We start from the raw sequence: 19,285 nt of genomic DNA on the forward strand, positions 1-19,285 counted from the left end.
GTAAAATTAGATTAAAATAATAGCTTAAGCGAAATTAATTCTAAACCATATATAAAATTGTAGATGGAGCCAGATATAAAACTATTCCCGGCAATATTCGTGGAAGCTAGTAGTAAAGAAATTTTACAAATCGAGTTGGGTAGAACTTCAACCACTCTGCCTTTATCTGCTGCTGTTTTACAAAATTCAGAACGTCATGTAGTTCCTCAGGTGATTTGAGTTGCAAGATTACTATACATATATTTTAATATAATCATTTTTTTTTTAAACAAAATGTGTTTTTAGTTTCCACCTAGGTTAAAAGTTCAATGTCTAAGACCTCATCAATGGGCTCGAGTTCCAAATGCTTCTTTACATATTCATACTTTGAAATTATCTGACATAAGAGGATGGAGTATTCTTTGTGAAGATCCAGTATCGATGATTGCACTACACATTCCCGAAGAAGATAGATGTATTGATATTTTAGAGTTGATCGAAATGGAAAAATTACTATCGTATGATATCTATGCTGTTATGATTTTTGTACTATGATAATAAGCGAGAATTTATACTATTAACATTAAAATTAATTTTTAGTTTCCATGCTCACACATTGACTTTGTATGCCGCTGTATGTTATCAAGCTAATTACCGAGCAGCTCACATATTATGCACACACGTAAATCAAAAGCAGTTGCTATATGCTATATGTTCAGAATATATGTCTGGTCCTTTGCGTCAAGGATTTTATGATCTCTTAATAGCTTTACATTTGGAATCACATGCTACTACCATGTAATTATCATTTATTTGTTTGTCAACGCAAAAACATATAAAAACCATTTGTTTGTAGGGAGGTTTGTAAAAACGAATACATCATACCTTTGGGACAAGAATTGACAGTTTTATACGAGGATCCACAAATGGGCCACAGTTTACGTTCTTTACAAACTGAATCTGTTCGTCCTCAAATGAAAATGACTGAAATCTCGTCAGTACATTTTAATTAGATATTAAAATGTTTATTATCGAATCATGTTTTTCATGTTTTATTTATTTTTAGAGATGTTATTGACAATGTCCGAAATTTATATAGTCCATACTTCCCGTTACAAGTAGTAAGAGAATATGTGATGGCTGCATTGGAAGAAGCCGTTTTAGTGAATCAGGTTCATAATAGAGATCCTATTGGTGGCTCTAATGAAAATTTATTTTTGTAAGTTAAAGAAAATGTTTGGATAATTATACGATTTTTAATATAATAATAATTTGTTATTAGACCCCTATTAAAATTAGTGGACCGTCTTTTGCTTGTTGGTATGTTACGTGATGAAGATGTAGTGAAATTGTTAATAATGATCAACCCAGAAACTTGGGATCCTGAATTTCAAAAAGGTTTGAGTTTGAAAATTACATAATATTTCTGTAATAATAAAATATTTAAATTTAAGATGGTCCGGATGAACATAGAAAAGGTTTACTACATATGAAAATGGCCGAAGGAGCCAAACTTCAAATGTGTTATTTATTACATCATTTATGTGATATTCAACTCCGGCATAGAGTCGAGTCTATAATCTCGTTTAGTTATCAATTTGTTAACGATATACAAACTGTAAGAAACTTATTGATATTAGAAAATAATAATTCCTTATAACTCTTACGTGTATTTTAAGGATCAATTAAGGAGATACAATGAAATAAAACAATCGGATTTACCATCCGCAGTAGCTGCCAAAAAAACTAGGGAGTTCAGGTGTCCACCACGAGAGCAAGTAAAAACCACACGAATTGTTGTTATACGTCTTATACCTATTATAACATGTATTATTTTTTTACCACAGATGAATGCAATATTAGGTTTTAAGAATTTAGTTAATGATGACAAAGAAAATTGCTTAATCGGTGATGATCTACGTGAGAGAATGAACGAATTTAATGAGAAACTGATGAAGCAAATATCATTAGTAGCTCTACAAGAGTCTGAAGATGACGTAATTTATTATTAATTAAATATATTATATATTTCTAGTATAATATTATGATATTACTACATGTGATAGAGAAAAATATAGAAATCGGACAAATGTTGTCAAATGTGATATGTAATAAAGTCACAAGACTACTGAATTAAACTGAATTAAACCGGAATTTTATTTTAAAATTTAAAAATACAAAACAATAATTTTTTTTTAAAAAATTAAAGCGTCTAACAATATAAATAAATGCAGTTAAAAATATTAATAGTTATTTTATTAAAACATATAATTATATCAAGAGTTAAAATTATTGTCTCTAAATAAGTATAACGAATGACTAATAAAGTTAAAATGTTTTTTTTTTTTTTTACAACAAAATTGTATTATCTTTTATTGCAATATTTACTGGGTATAGAGATAAAAAAAATAAAAAGTAAATGGTTAGAAAAAACATTTTGAAATTTATTAAACTAATATTTGATGAAAAAATAAATAAGTTCTGTTCATAGAAAAATAGTATTGTATTAACGACATTATACATAATATTATACGAATATTACCTTCAAATTTCTTTATAGCTCTACAACTATTATATTCAAAGTTGAATTTTAACTGTTGCAGAAATCAGAAAACATAAATAAAGAAGGTAAAATAAAACAATTTTACAATTTTATAAACGCAGTGAAAGACGAATCAAATGAAAATGGTCTGGATGAACAGGAAAAGAAAATACCAGAAGGTAAGAAGAAAATAATTGTTCTTAAATTAAAAACATAACTATCATGTGAATCATAGATTACTAATAATACAATTTTGTTCGGTCTTGTAAGGAAGATAAAAGATTTATCTAATACATAAATTATTATTATTTTTTTTTTTAGAAATATTTAGGAAAGTTTTAATATCTACTATCGTATCTTGGGCCGAAGAAACTCAAATTGAAACTCCAAAATTAGTTAGAGAAATGTTCAGGTATATATATATATATAGTTCTTATATTATTTAATCCAAACATAAGATCGTATACAGTGGCATGGCAGATTTAACGGTCGTTTGGTTGGCGAATGCTGACGGGGCCCCTTCTAAATTGTTTACCGAGGCCCAGAAAAATAATAGTTAATTTTTCTTAAATTTACCATAAAAAAAAAAAAAAATTATAATACAAACTGTAATATTGTTTATAATTACCATTTTTATTTATAGCAAAATAATTTAAATGTACAGGAAATACTCAGGAACACTCCGAATACTTCAAAAATAGAACATTTTATTTACGAACAAAGTAGAAAAGATCGAATATAGGTTATATCTAATAGATATAATTAGAAATACTGTTGCTTATAGAATTCTATATAATTTCCGAGTATGAACACTATACGAGTTTATGAACAATGATTTATTATCGGTTTAGCTGCATCACGTCATTTCTAATGTACTATTTTCCATTTTCGTATGGCGAAATGCGAGTGTAGCGAGCAGCTTTGTAAAACGGGACTAAGAAATTTAGCGATACATATATTTCGAGGGCCCTCTTTTGGATTCGCCGACTTCATTTGAACCTTAAAATCTGCCACTGATCGTATATTGTTGCACAGGGGAAACTCGAACTGCCTGCTATAATTTTTTTTAAAAAAAAGTTACTCGAATTGCTTCTTATTTAAAAATGTTCCATTAATCGAATCAATAAATCGGTAGAAACCATAAATTTATACAATAACGTTACCTTAACACTAACAACAAGTATCTATAATTATGTTTATTTTAAGGAAAATAATAGGTACGAAAATTCGGTAATTTTTCTCTTTTATACTAAAGTTTATGTACGTATTATTGTTTTCGTATAGGTTTCTAAAATTATTTTTATTCTTGGAACAGCCAAACATTTAATTAGTATTGTAACATAGGGGCACTTGAAAAACCTTCGAAATAACTAGAGGCAATTCGAGTGACAAAAATAACCTTACCCGATTTGGAAAGCAATTCGTGTGTAGCACCGGTTGTACTATATATACAAGTATACAATACGTACTGTTAAATGTTATTAATTAATTTTATTTCATAGTTTATTAGTTAGACAGTACGACAGTGTCGGAGAATTGATTCGTGCTCTCGAGAAAACTTATGTAATTAATTTTAAAACAAAAGAAGATGTCGCCCAAATGTGGGTTGGCCTTAGTCAAATTCGTTCTTTATTACCTGTCCAAATGTCACAAGAAGAAGAAGAATTGATGCGTGAAAGATTATGGTTTGTATTTTTTTTTTTTTTAACAAATTATATACTACATCAATGCATACTAGGTATTTGGATATTTATTAATTCATATGATTTTCCCCTCTTATGAAAATGTATTAATAAAAAACAATGAACTTTTCTTTAAAACTTTGACAATTGTAACACTTGGATAGTTATACACTAATAAAATTAAATAGAAAGTAAAAAATATTTTTTCCATTTTTATTCTATACCAGTTATCTATTATTTTTAATCTATAAACAAAATGAAGAATAATTTTTACAAACAATTCTTATTTTAAACTTATTGATTTAATTTATTATCTGTAAACATTTTAGAGTAGAATAGCCAATGTTTTATAAAAAATGTTATGTGATTGGAAGTGTACACATCTATGATACTTAAAATATAAGGTGTAAACACTGATAAAACGGTGGATTCTATTAACTATATATTTTTTTTTAATATCCACACATTTATTTAAGATTATGTCGTAGTTAATAAACCAATATATCATTTATCGATACAGTTATGCATTGCTATTACCTATATCTTACGCCGTTTTAGTATTTTTTTGAAACAAATTGTAACTGTCGAATAAATGTTGTTTCTATTCGTAAACTAAATTATTTAATTTTAGGAAACTTGTGAATAATCACACGTTTTTCCAACATCCGGATTTAATAAGAGTTCTTCGAATGCACGAGAACGTAATGGCAGTTATGATGAACACGTTGGGAAGAAGAGCTCAGGCTCAATCTCAACCTGGTGGGACTCCTGTAACGGGACAAGATGGAGAAATAATTCCAAAAGAAAAAGTAAACTTTTAATAATATTAATTTTAGCATAATATTTATGTAGTTCTGAAAACCTAAAAACTTAACATTAATTTTATTATATATTAGGATACATCACATGAAATGGTTGTAGCGTGTTGCCGATTCTTATGTTACTTTTGTCGTACATCGAGACAAAATCAGAAAGCCATGTTTGATCATTTCTCATTTTTACTAGAAAACAGTAATATATTACTCTCGAGACCATCATTAAGAGGAAGCACACCACTCGATGTTGCTTATTCTTCTCTAATGGAGAATACAGAACTCGCTTTAGCATTGAGGTATTTACGGATGGATTCATTATTCCATAGAAAATATAAATATTTATTCATTAAATATAAATATTTTAAGCTATTATATTGTACAATATTGTCACAAAATATTTAAATCTCAAAAAATTATAGTCCCTTTGATGTTTCAGATGTTTATTTTTCAATAAATAACCATTATGTATATATAACTTATTAATACATATACACTTAAAGTATTTAAAATTATAAGAATAAATAAATATTTTTATTTGGCTTAAAACTCATACCTTATGATATCTCAGGATTTTTGTTATTAGATTTTATGTTATTAATTAATAACAATAATGTGTTTCTTAAATATTTATAGAGAACATTATTTGGAAAAAATTGCAATATATTTGTCTCGATGTGGTTTGCAATCTAATTCTGAATTGATTGAAAAGGGATATCCTGATTTAGGATGGGATCCAGTAGAAGGAGAACGATATTTAGATTTCCTACGGTTTTGTGTTTGGGTTAATGGTTTGTAATATCATTTTGAAGTAGTTTAGTCTCTTATTTAATAATTATGTACCAGGTGAAAGCGTGGAAGAAAATGCTAACTTGGTTATCCGATTACTTATACGTCGACCTGAATGTTTGGGTCCTGCATTAAGAGGAGAAGGAGAAGGCCTTTTACGTGCCATAATTGATGCTAATAAAGTACCACATTTTCTTCAACCTATTTATTTCTATAACTACGTAAGCGAATTATAAAAATATTTTAGATGTCAGAAAGAATAGCAGAACGGAAAAAATTCTTAGAAGAATCAGGGAACCAAGAAAATATTCAACTTGATCATCCACTTCCAGAATCCGAAGACGATGAAGATTATATTGATACAGGAGCTGCTATTTTAAACTTTTACTGTACCCTTGTAGACTTACTTGGGAGATGTGCACCAGATAGTTCGGTGATTTCACTGGTAAGACTCGTCTATGTTTACAACGGTTGTTTCGTTAAATTTTGTTTTAATTACATTTATATTTTTTATTTAAAATATTAAATAAATGTGGAAATCGAAAAAACTTTGCAAAATGAATAAATATTTCAAATTATTTATATTACTTTACAATATATATTGATAAGAATCATATAAATTAATAATTCTCAATGAACAATACGTTTAATAATTTTTATTTGTGTAATAGAATGCATAGTAGAATATTGCTTTATTTTGGAGACAATGTAACAATACGGTATTAGATCTTTTCAGTGAAGTTAATTAGTTAGATATTACCTTTTCATGTAATTATTATTATAATTATTGATATATAAATTGTTTTAAAGGGGAAAAATGAATCTTTACGAGCCAGAGCTATTCTTCGTTCATTGGTGCCTCTTGAAGATCTACATGGAGTTTTAAGTCTTAGATTTACACTTCAAAATCCTGCCGCAGGCCAAGATCGTCCTAAAAGTGACATGCCTTCAGGGTTGATACCCGGACACAAACAAAGCATCGTACTCTTCTTAGAACGAGTGTACGGAATCGAAACTCAAGAGCTATTTTTCACGCTGCTAGAGGAGGCGTTCTTACCAGACCTACGTACCGCAACAATGCTCGACAGAGTAATTATTAACTAATGCCTAAATCAAATCCTAATTATATGCTTATGACCGTTTTGTTTTTCAGAATGATGGGCTCGAATCAGATATGGCGTTGGCTATGAACAGATACATCGGAAATTCAGTACTGCCATTACTTATAGGTCATTCGAAGTTCTATAGCGAGTCCGATAATTATGCTAATCTGTTAGATGCTACGTTACATACGGTATACAGATTATCCAAAAATAGAATGTTAACAAAAGGACAACGTGAAGCTGTTTCAGACTTTTTGGTAGCTTTAACTAGGTATTTATTGAATATAATATATTGATTAATATAGCAATTATAAAAATCTATTACGATTAATTACAGCCAAATGCAACCGAGTATGTTATTGAAATTACTTCGAAAACTAACGGTCGATGTATCAAATTTATCGGAGTATACTACTGTGGCACTGAGAGTATGTATTTAATATTTGCTACTTGAATTTAGTGATCACGAAAATATTTATCTGTTATTGCAATTAATTATCACATTAAAACATGTATTATAGCTGTTGACGTTGCATTACGACCGGTGTGCAAAATACTATGGGTCTACAGGTGGTCAAGGAATATATGGAGCTTCTAGTGACGAAGAAAAAAGATTAACCATGATGTTGTTCAGTAACATATTTGACTCTTTGTCAAAAATGGTACACTTGATAGTTATATTTTTGATTGAAATCAATTAATTAATTTCTATGTAATTTTATTTTATTTCCACTACACAGGACTATGATCCTGAGCTCTTTGGAAAGGCATTACCTTGTTTGTCAGCAATCGGTTGTGCTTTACCTCCAGATTATTCTTTATCGAAAAATTATGATGATGAATGGTATGGTTCAAAACAAAATATTCAAGGACCTTCAGATGGACCTTACAATCCACAACCAATTAATACAAATAGGTAAATTTTTATTTGTATTGTGTACGACTTATAATGCATATATGTAAATAGTAACTATATTAATTAATTTCATTATTTTATATAGCGTTAATCTTGATAACGACTTAAACTCTATCGTACAAAAATTCTCAGAACATTATCATGATGCATGGGCAAGTCGTAAACTGGAAAACGGATGGGTTTACGGTGAGCAATTTAACGATGTTAACAAAGCTCATCCTCGTCTTAAACCATATATGATGTTAAGTGAATATGTAAGTTTCAATGTAGTATTACAAATTTTAGTTACGTCGAATTATATACTAATATAACACTATGTGTATATACAAATATATTTATACAATATTATTTATATTATTTATATAATTCACAATTAAGATGTTACAACAGTTTAAGGAAATCATAGTATTATATGGTACACTATTATTGTATTAGGAAAAAGAACTATATAAAGAACCTGTTAGAGAGTCACTTAAAGCATTACTCGCAATAGGATGGACTATTGAACAATCAGAAAACGATGCACCATTAAACAACAGAGGATCTGTCCGACGGCAATCAAAATCGAATGTATGTACTTTTTCACTGAACGTATTTTGGATTATATTTGCAACACGATAATCGCTTACAGGAAAATGTTACACCATTTGATTATCACCCAAATCCTATTGATATGACAAATTTGACACTCACTAGAGAAATGCAAAATATGGCAGAACGATTAGCAGAAAACTCTCATGATATCTGGGCCAAGAAGAAAAAAGAAGAACTCATGATATGTGGTAAATTTTTAATATTTTGACAATGTAATGTTCCAAGTAATATGGAATTTTAAACGCAGGAGGAGGTATTCACAACCAATTGGTTCCGTACGATTTGTTGACTGACAAAGAAAAGAAAAAAGACAGAGAAAGGTCACAAGAATTTTTGAAATACTTACAATACCAAGGCTATAAATTACATAGGTACACACGTGTTCATTTTTCTATTATGTATTTTATTATAGAACTCAATTAATATTTTTCATCATTTTTATTCAGACCAAATCGTAACGGTGGACCTACAGAAGCTGAACAATTGGCTGCTGCGTCAACAGGAGAGCTAAGGTTTTCTTATAGTTTACTAGAAAAATTGATTCATTACATCGACAGAGCCTCGATAAATATGAAACTTTTAAGGCCTTCGAGTACATTTAGCAGACGTTCGAGTTTTAAAATCTGTACGAGGGATATCAAATTTTTTTCCAAAGTACGTTTAAATATCTAACTTTATATTTTATTCTAAGGCTATTACACAGATCTTATTTTAGGTTGTGTTGCCATTAGTAGAGAAATACTTCAGCACCCACAGAAATTACTTCATAACCATAGCAACGGCTTCTAGTGTCTTAGGCGCAGCTTCGTTAAAAGAAAAAGAAATGGTGGCAAGGTAAAGTAAACATTTCTACCAATTCTTAAATGTAAAATTTTACAATAATTTTTTGTTCTAGCTTATTTTGTAAGTTAGCAAACTTGTTGAGATCTAAATTAATGGCCTTCGGAGCTGACGTCCGTATAACGGTCCGATGTCTGCAAGTTCTCGTCAAAGCGATTGATGCCAAGTAAATTTAAAATGTCATTATTAATTATGTAAATGTATGTTTTAATTTTCGATTTAAATTTGTACAGATCTCTTGTGAAAAACTGTCCAGAATTTATAAGAACTTCAATGCTCACGTTTTTCCATAACATCGCAGATGATTTGGAACATACAATTCAAAATTTGCACGATGTACATATATTTAAATTTTTTATCTAACATATAATTATTTGTTTCAGTTAATATGATAAAGATAAAAAGCTAATATGAAATGAATGTATGTTTTTAGAGTCGTTACTGCTATTTACGTGGAACACATTTGAAAACATCGACGTCATTATTTTACGTCAACGACGTCATTCTTCCAGTTTTGTCATCGCTTTTCGATCACCTAGCAGCATGTGAATACGGAAACGATTTATTATGTGAGTCATAAATTACATATACATTTAAACTGCTTAAATTAATTCTTATACGTTTTTTGTTTGAAACAGTGGACGAAATTCAAGTTGCAGCTTATAAAATATTGAGTAGTTTGTATACACTTGGTACAGATACTTCATTAACACATGATCGGTAAATAGTTAAATATTGAAAAATCATAAATAACATTAATTTTTATTTTTTACATATTGGTATTTTTATTTAAATTCAGAAAGTATTTAAAAGTACAATTGGAACGACATCGACCGGCATTTGGTAGTTGTTTAGGCGCTTTTAGTTCAACATTTCCAGTGGCTTTCCTCGAACCTCATCTAAATAAACATAATCCGTATTCACTTCACAATCGAATCGCTGATCATTCTTTGGAAGCTCAAGGTATATTTCAAAACAATAAATAAACACATTGTGATTAAGTTAATTTACCCACTATTTACTACGTTATTATCTTATTTTAACATAGATATAATGTCAAGAATGGAAGGTACTATGCCCACTTTAGAAGCTGTGTTAAATGAAGTTGATCAGTTTATTGAATCAGAAAAAACATATGCTGATGCTCCTCACATCATTGATGTAATTTTACCATTGTTGTGTTCATATTTGCCATATTGGTGGGCACAAGGACCAGATAATGTTGCTTTGACTACAGGGTAAATATAACTTAATTTATCATGTTTTTACTGAAGGTAAAAAATGATAGTGAATAATTGGATTAGATACATACAAATATTATTACAAAAATAATAAAAACTCACATACAAATAAATTTCATTATTTTCGACTTTTTGTGAATTAATAAGACTTAATTAAAAAAAAATATATATCTTGGTGTAATGTGTTATCCTACAAAGACATTAGTGATGGCTCTTTGAAGGCAGTTTTAAAGTTTATGATCAACCATTTTTTTGAAGTTAAGGCGATGCACTAATGTGTTACTTATTTAATATGTTTTTATTTTTTATATTATTTTTTGGTTACTATAAAACGTATAAATTGTATTTCAACACCTATCTGAATAATTTTACATATCTTAAAATTTTTGATTTTTGTGAGAGTAAATGATCGGCAAAAAATAATAAGTATGGAAATTTATCAGCTAATTATTATAGTACACGAAGAACTATTAGAATATGTATCCTTCGATAAATTTACGATTATTAAAATATAAAGTATAATTTATCATTTGACAAAATATCTCAGAATTCGATTTAACGTATTAATTATATTTTGAATATACTAAATATATATTTTATTTTATAGAACATTTTTTACTATTATAACTATAATGTAATAATATATACTTTTTGTCTAACATTATTGAATTTATTTCAGAAATCATGTTACAATGGTGACCAGTGAACACATGAACTGTCTTTTGAAAAATGTATTAAAATTGATAAAAAAAAATATAGGAAACGATAACGCACCATGGATGACACAAATTGCAAGTTAGTGTTATTAATTACTATCGTATAATATGACAATGTGTTGAACGAATAATGAAATATTTCATAACATTTTTTTTCGATTTACCGCAACAGCTTATACACAACAAATTATTATCAACTCTTCGGAAGAATTGTTAAAAGATTCGTTCTTGCCACTAGCTGAACGAGTAAAAAAACGTACCGAATCATTATACCATAAGGAAGAATCATTAAGAGGATTTATAAAATCATCTACTGATGATACATCTCAAGTAATATATTTTAATAATTAAGTCATAGTGACAATCTATTACCGTTGGATTTGAATGCTTGTAGATCGAAGCGCAAATACAAGAAGACTGGCAACTAGTTGTCAGAGATATTTACGCGTTCTACCCACTTCTCATAAAATACGTCGATCTTCAGCGTAACCATTGGTTACGCAATAATATTTCAAACGCTGAAGATTTATACAACCACGTTTCCGAAATATTTAACATTTGGTCCAAATCGCAGTACTTTTTACGAGAAGAACAAAACTTCATTTCCGCAAATGAAATCGACAATATGATTCTTATTATGCCCACAGCTACACGACGATCAGCCGTTATATCAGAAACGTCTTTGGGAGGGTCGACTGGAAAGGTAAGACGCAAACTCGTGAATGTATACTTCATACGTATAAATATTAATCAACAGTATAATGGGCGTATAATTTTACACTTATTTCTTTATACCCTCACGTCTTATAGAAAAAGGAAAAAACACAGAGATAAGAAACGTGATAAGGAAAAAGAAATTCAAGCTTCATTGATGGTCGCTTGTCTCAAGCGATTACTGCCAGTTGGTTTGAATTTGTTCGCAGGAAGAGAACAAGAATTAGTTCAACACTGCAAGGATAGATTCTTAAAAGTAAAAAACTTTGTAACATCAATAAAAAAGAACAATACTCCTTATATATGTGTATTAATAATGTAATAGAAAATGCTGGACTACGACATCATTCAATTTGTCAAAATTCAATTGACATTGCCTGATAAGCTAGACCCAGCTGATGAAATGTCCTGGCAACACTATTTATACTCAAAGCTGGGCAGCAAAAAAGGAACCACCGAAATGATTAAGCCTCAGCAAGTCGACGAGGTTGCAGATAGGATTTTGGCTATGGCTAAGGTTCTTTATGGATTGCACATGGTAAATAATTTAATAATTCGTTCAGTTATAGATTATAATATACTTAAATATAATAACATAATACGAAAAATTGTCATTTCAAGATTATGTCTTTTAATGAGGCAAATCTGAAGTTTCGTATTTGATACGCACGCTCGTGTATATTATTATATTATATCCATATTAACTTATTGTAAAGCTATTATGTGATGATCAATAGACGAAGAAACTATGCATCTGAAAGTAGAAAGATTATCTTAAATTTTTTAGGTTTATTTCAGAAACACATATTTTACAGAACGTATTTACGATAAAATATGTTTAATAACAACAAAAATCATAAATACTCGTATTTTTCACATAATATTAATTATATGGTTCTATATACAGTGGTACTGAGAACACGTTTTTTAATCAATTCAATTGAACTAACTTGTATAATGGGTGAACGGGTTTATCAATGTAAGAATTTAAAAAAATATGATACTTTTAATCCTGAAGTGAATTTAATTTAACATCAACTATGATTAGAATGGTAAGAAACAAATTAAGCAATATATTATTAAGTTTCCAGAAAATGTAATCTGTTCATGTCTTTGATGGGTGAATGGATCATCTTGTTAGTCATTGAGCTGTTAATTTAAAAAATACTTCGGCGTCGCTGTTTATACATGCAATGGCTTAACTACATAGTACATATAATCAGTTGAAAGTATTTTGGTACATTCGATAAGATAAAAAAAAGTAAACATGAATTATCGATAAAAAAATTATTCATTAAATTTGTTGGTACACTTCATATAATAATTGCAATTCAACAAATTTAAAATTCAGGTGAATTAATTCTGGAAATAAATCGATTAAAAAACCGAATGAAATTAATTAAAATAAAGTAACAATAATAACTTGTTAATTTATATTCTTAGATTAAGTAAGATTTCACAATACTTTTTTAGTTTTATTGTTAATTTAAATTAATAAATAATGTTTACCAGTTCTTATTTATCTATAGTGTAGTAAGATATATAACAAAATAACCCGTGTTATAAGATTTTAATTTGAATTAATTTTAAACACAATTCAAATTAAATTAAAATAAAAAAATAATAAATATCTTACTACAATTTTTATAACACTTGTTAAAAAATTTAATATTTTAACATACAAAAATGTATAGTAATTAGTATATAATTTCGTCATTGTTAAATTTAAAAATTTAATCAATGTTATGATTTATTCCAACAGATGTTTATAAATTATCTGTCCAGACAAAAAACGCTATCAGGTTATTAAAGATTAATAAGACAGTGTCTAGCGCACCCCAAGCATACACATGATGAGTACTTATATGAAATAATTTAGATTTCTCTTGTTGTCCAAGGATTATACAAATAATCATAAAACAGTAATCGATTTGGGATTTTTATATAGTATGAAATAATTATTCTTTAATGCAAATAATAATAATAATAAATATATAAGAAAAGTAAGAAAATTGCATAATTATTATTATTATTTAATTTTATTATAATATTGCGATTCGCGTATTAAATAAGTAATTTATCAAAAAATAAACAATAAGAAAAAGTGGATTAGTGGTTTCACGTATTCGTTGCTATTTACATTGTTTTTATTGGTTTTAATACTAAATCACTGTTAGGCGGACCATATGCTCTTTATTCATGTATGGTTTCAAAACTTACACACACTTTGCCTACCATAAAATGAATACATATTATACAACAAGCAAATATGCATAATTAAATATTTTATTTGAATTCACGAACTAGAAAGAAAAACTTTTATAGTATACCTTCTCGTGGCCATAAACTATTTTCAGGCCTAAAAATTCGAAAACGAAACTGAGGAAATAATGACGTACGATGCGAATAATCAGTTTGTATATCATGATGAATATTGAAGGTTAATATTATGGTGTTTAAGTAGTTTTTATTAAACTATAATATTAATATTAAATTAACCACGCGTTTATTTTATTTATAGTACTGACAAATTTAGCCATATTCTATGATATAATTTAACATAGTTATATAATACCTATTTTAAACTTAATTAAATATTAATTGCAGAACAATAACATTACATAACTCTATAATAATATTATGTCCATTGACGTATTTTTGCTCATTGGTTAAAATAAAAATATGATTTTCAGCAATTGTTCTCTTCGTAATAATATTTTAAATCAAATAAATTGTTTACGTAGAATCTATAATAATAAGTAAAACACGCATGTATCCATTTATAATTCGTTACATTTAATTGCAAATTAAAGTTTACAATGAAATGTACACCGATGTTTAGGTAGATTCAAAGTGAAGTAGCTCAACACAATAACCTATAGTTAGTATGTTTTTTTTTTTTTGTTTTGCTAGATTGATCATCCTCAGCTTCAAAGTAAGGCGACTTATCGATCAGTTGTATCGACGCAACGTAAGAGAGCCGTAATTGCTTGTTTCCGACAACTCTCGCTCCACGCTTTGACCAGGTCTTTTAGATGCTTATATTATATTATTCATCCGTTGTATTGTACAATGCACTTTGTTTTATTTTTTACAGCTTTTCTAATAAATAGTAATAGTTTTATTTTGTTTTTCACGCTTAAAAAACAATACGTTTGTTTGTCGTAGTTCGTGAAACCGACTAAACCACAATTCGATATCATGATATACGACAAACGAATATGTTATAATACAGCAGTAAGGTGTACATAGAAATATTAATTAATTCAACTGAAATGGTCATCAGTGTCGTATATATATATATACTAACAATTTATTATTAGTACAATATATAATATATTCATCATACTCGTGTAGATATTTTAAGATGCGTACTATATTAGTAATATGTTTAAATCAAGTTACGTCTATTTACCTCTTGTGAAGTCTTGTGATGTGTTGTTGAAGGTACCTAAACTTGTGATTATTGTCGATTTAATTTATGTGTCTGATGTCAAAAAAATATTGGTCAATGCAGTAGCCAGGGACACTGCACACTTATACGTAATAGTATTATAGATGTCCAAAGTAAACGTGTTAACCCATTACAAGAATACATTTATAATTGCATTATTTGTTATAATATTTGTACTTCAATAAAGCTGTATGAGTTGTGTATATCTATTCCTCCGCCACCGATATCTGAATAGAAACCTGGCTACCGTACTGCAATAAGCATTATTAAACCTCGTGACGTTATTTTAATTAAATACCTAATTGTGTGTACCTAACATTTTTTTTTTTTTTTTGAAATTGTATACAATATGTAGTTGTTCCACAATAATACCCAGTTGAAACGGCTGGGATGGAGAACGATATTATCGGTTGCCAGAAAAAGAGCCGCTATAGCCTGCCTTAGAATGACTCCATTATACTGCATAAAAAGGTACCTCTAACAATTGCTTGTCTTTTAATTATACATCCGATGTCTCTTACACGTGAGTTATTAATTTGCTTCGTTCCGCCAAAACCCTCTTGTACGTGTCTTTTGTTTAATATGTATTAATAGATTATTTTATTTTAAGTATTTAGTGTGATGCTATAGCGATGTACATAAAGTATACAGTAGATTATATCCACAGTCCAAACCTTTAGAGGGACAACAATTTGAGTTACTTATCAACGAATTCAGAATATCACATTGTGACAAGTTTATGCGTTTTCGTGTTATTAAATTAATTAAAATGGGCTATTCAACCAGGATGCACGAATAATTTGTAACATTATTAATAAGATTATATTATCAAGAATCTACTGTATATAATACTATAATAATATATGATTTAACGTAATAAATTATATTATTTTGGCTTTATATTTTACAAGTTATATTATCTATTAATATTTTTGTTAATCTGATCTTCTGGTATTGTTCGCTATAAACTGTATACAATTGATTATTTATAATTTTAGACATCGTGCAGTAAACATATTTGTTCGTTCATTTTACGAACTATGGCTTCAAGATGAGAATATTGGACAAGAAGTTATGATTGAAGATCTCACGGTAAGTTTATAATCAACTTCTTGGCTACCTATTAAGTTGAATGGAAAATACGCAATAATATAGTAAAATCATAACTAATTTTTTTGCTATTTTGTAGCAATCATTCGAAGAAGCGGAACTTAAAAAACGTGATAAAGAAGAAGAAGAAGGAAAAGCTGATCCACTTAATCAAATGGTCACGACTTTTTGTCGTGGTGCTATGACCGAGAGAAGTGGTGCGTTACAAGAAGATCCACTTTACATGTCATATGCAGATATTTTAGCTAAGTAAGTAGAGAAACAACTGAATAAACCTCTACTAGCAGGCGCTTACACAAAAAAATAGTTTGGAAGTAGTTTTAGGTTGTACATTTTGATAATTATATAATCTATATATCATTTTTACTATATAAAAACATATTTAATAATTTTTCTGAATTTCAGGAAGGGTTTGAGTCTTTAAGCCCCTCCCTTATGTACACGCCTGTCTACTAGACTTAAAAAATTAATAATAATTTACATTTTGTGATCTTGGGGGTCTAATCACAATTATAATGTAAAATAACAACTCTATTAAAACCAATTAAAATAATACATATAACATAAAATATCATATTAATTTATTCCAACATATAACATTATTGTTTCACGCTTTTGTATATAAAAATAAAATGTTCATACTTTATATATGACAACAAAAAAAAATGAATATATTTGTTTAACAACAAATTAAAAAAAAACTGTAAATATCATAACTAACCTATAACTATTTAATCACAATACTTAATTCATTAAATAACATTATTATACGAGGACAAAAAAATATTTCTCTGAGGTCGTGGACTGGATCACTTTATACTTGGAATTTAAATATTTGTCAAATAGTATAATATAAGGATTAACTTCTACCGAAACAAAAATAGTATTTACACACCGATTTATTCATCATTTTCATGCTACTCTGTACTTTTTCGAATAAAATATTCAGTAAAAAAAAACTCAAATATTATTCTTACATATTCTTTTTTATATACTGTTAATTTTACTTATTAGGTCATGCGGTGAAGAAGAAGAAGAAGGAAATGATGAAGAAGAAAGTTCAAGTGGTAACGGAGAAGAAGAAGGCGGTGCTTCAATACACGTAATACATTTGTTTTTGTTTTAAAAATTACGATGATATTTATACATTTTTTATAAATAAATATATCATTAGGAACAAGAAATGGAAAAACAAAAACTTTTGTTCCATCAAGCTCGATTGGCTAATCGTGGTGTCGCAGAAATGGTTTTGTTACACATATCAGCTTGTAAAGGTATACCTAGTGAGATGGTTATGAAAACGCTTCAATTAGGTATTGCAGTTCTTCGAGGCGGTAATTTAGAAATTCAAATGGTAATTGTAAAATTATATTATTATTATTTAATATTATTTAATTTCTAATAACTGTTTTCGTGAAATACTATTGACGATAAATTAATATTGTTTACCATAGGGTATGTTAAATCATTTAAAAGAAAAGAAAGATGTTGGATTTTTTACTTCGGTTGCTGGTCTTATGAATTCTTGCAGGTAACAATTGGCTAAAAAAAGATGAAAATTATGAAATTTAACTCTCTGTTTTTGTAATTTTCCAAGTGTACTCGATTTAGACGCTTTTGAAAGAAATACTAAAGCCGAGGGGCTAGGAGTTGGATCGGAAGGCGCTGCTGGTGAAAAAAATATGCACGATGCCGAGTTTACATGTACTTTATTCAGATTCATTCAATTAACATGCGAAGGACATAATTTGGGTACGTAATCGCTGAGTTATTATTTTCACTGTGATGTAAATATTTTTACTTACATTATCTTTTTCAGAATGGCAAAATTATTTAAGAACGCAAGCCGGAAATACCACGACTGTCAATGTGGTCATTTGTACAGTAGATTATTTACTAAGACTTCAAGTATGTACCGAAGTATTCAATAATAAATATAGATGTATTATTGTATTTCAGTAAGAATATTTAATTATTTATATTGGTATCTTAAGACAAAACTAATGAAAAACAAAGAAAATAGTTTTTAGTTTAACGATTCGAAAATCAGAAATGAATATATTTTTTTTTTTTATTAAACAATTTTTGTATTGATATCTGATGTAAATTTAAAATAGTAGTCTTTATTTGTACAAATGTAATTCATTGTAATGGGTTTATCAAGTATAAAAATTATTGCACAAATTTAAACTAATTAGATTATAATATTATAACATATATTTTTTTTATCACTTAACTTTAAATATATAGTGGCTATACAATAAAACATATAAATATATTGGCTATACAATGGATATATACATGTATATTTATAGCCATTGTATTAAGCCGAGAAGGCAGTAAGAAAAATGTTATGAATATTAATTTGAATTTTTCTTCGGTGTAATCTTTTAAAATTAAATATAACTCATGTACTTAACGAAAAATTATTTCAGGAATCTATAATGGACTTTTATTGGCACTATTCAAGCAAAGAGCTTATTGACCCGGCGGGAAAGGCAAATTTCTTTAAAGCAATTGGTGTTGCTAGTCAAGTTTTTAATACACTATCTGAAGTCATTCAAGGTCCGTGTACTCAAAACCAACAGGCTCTAGCTCATTCAAGGTTATGGGATGCCGTCGGAGGATTTTTGTTTTTGTTTTCACACATGCAAGATAAATTATCAAAACATTCGAGTCAAGTAGATTTACTGAAAGAGCTGTTGAATTTACAAAAAGATATGATCACAATGATGCTATCTATGTTAGAAGGTAATTACTAAAAAATCTGCCCTAACAGAAGTTCTAACTGAT

General features: G+C 28.3%; 1 protein-coding gene across 1 annotated transcript in view; it reads left to right on the top strand.

Moving 5' to 3' along the window:
• Positions 1–19,285, top strand: part of LOC112694533 (ryanodine receptor) — a 41,958-nt gene that overhangs the window by 11,975 nt on the left and 10,698 nt on the right. Inside the window, exons 32-79 of the mRNA XM_025570036.1 lie at positions 64–210; positions 286–497; positions 580–777; positions 836–973; positions 1,046–1,198; positions 1,262–1,377; positions 1,434–1,597; positions 1,659–1,757; positions 1,827–1,976; positions 2,583–2,700; positions 2,843–2,933; positions 4,024–4,206; positions 4,835–5,012; positions 5,100–5,314; positions 5,652–5,806; positions 5,862–5,986; positions 6,052–6,249; positions 6,615–6,893; positions 6,958–7,178; positions 7,245–7,335; positions 7,429–7,569; positions 7,648–7,823; positions 7,909–8,077; positions 8,259–8,393; positions 8,455–8,605; positions 8,665–8,788; positions 8,864–9,071; positions 9,133–9,251; positions 9,313–9,423; positions 9,491–9,593; positions 9,691–9,826; positions 9,896–9,977; positions 10,057–10,220; positions 10,306–10,495; positions 11,178–11,293; positions 11,387–11,544; positions 11,609–11,916; positions 12,025–12,184; positions 12,254–12,466; positions 14,842–14,954; positions 16,381–16,474; positions 16,572–16,741; positions 17,507–17,594; positions 17,667–17,846; positions 17,947–18,023; positions 18,090–18,244; positions 18,312–18,400; positions 18,928–19,243. Coding sequence (XP_025425821.1) covers positions 64–210; positions 286–497; positions 580–777; positions 836–973; positions 1,046–1,198; positions 1,262–1,377; positions 1,434–1,597; positions 1,659–1,757; positions 1,827–1,976; positions 2,583–2,700; positions 2,843–2,933; positions 4,024–4,206; positions 4,835–5,012; positions 5,100–5,314; positions 5,652–5,806; positions 5,862–5,986; positions 6,052–6,249; positions 6,615–6,893; positions 6,958–7,178; positions 7,245–7,335; positions 7,429–7,569; positions 7,648–7,823; positions 7,909–8,077; positions 8,259–8,393; positions 8,455–8,605; positions 8,665–8,788; positions 8,864–9,071; positions 9,133–9,251; positions 9,313–9,423; positions 9,491–9,593; positions 9,691–9,826; positions 9,896–9,977; positions 10,057–10,220; positions 10,306–10,495; positions 11,178–11,293; positions 11,387–11,544; positions 11,609–11,916; positions 12,025–12,184; positions 12,254–12,466; positions 14,842–14,954; positions 16,381–16,474; positions 16,572–16,741; positions 17,507–17,594; positions 17,667–17,846; positions 17,947–18,023; positions 18,090–18,244; positions 18,312–18,400; positions 18,928–19,243 — 7,477 coding nt within the window. The remainder of the gene's footprint in view (positions 1–63; positions 211–285; positions 498–579; positions 778–835; positions 974–1,045; positions 1,199–1,261; positions 1,378–1,433; positions 1,598–1,658; positions 1,758–1,826; positions 1,977–2,582; positions 2,701–2,842; positions 2,934–4,023; positions 4,207–4,834; positions 5,013–5,099; positions 5,315–5,651; positions 5,807–5,861; positions 5,987–6,051; positions 6,250–6,614; positions 6,894–6,957; positions 7,179–7,244; positions 7,336–7,428; positions 7,570–7,647; positions 7,824–7,908; positions 8,078–8,258; positions 8,394–8,454; positions 8,606–8,664; positions 8,789–8,863; positions 9,072–9,132; positions 9,252–9,312; positions 9,424–9,490; positions 9,594–9,690; positions 9,827–9,895; positions 9,978–10,056; positions 10,221–10,305; positions 10,496–11,177; positions 11,294–11,386; positions 11,545–11,608; positions 11,917–12,024; positions 12,185–12,253; positions 12,467–14,841; positions 14,955–16,380; positions 16,475–16,571; positions 16,742–17,506; positions 17,595–17,666; positions 17,847–17,946; positions 18,024–18,089; positions 18,245–18,311; positions 18,401–18,927; positions 19,244–19,285) is intronic.

This window comes from Sipha flava, unplaced genomic scaffold (genome assembly GCF_003268045.1).
Source record: "Sipha flava isolate LNK unplaced genomic scaffold, YSA_version1 0_pilon_pilon, whole genome shotgun sequence".
Lineage (NCBI taxonomy): Eukaryota > Metazoa > Arthropoda > Insecta > Hemiptera > Aphididae > Sipha > Sipha flava.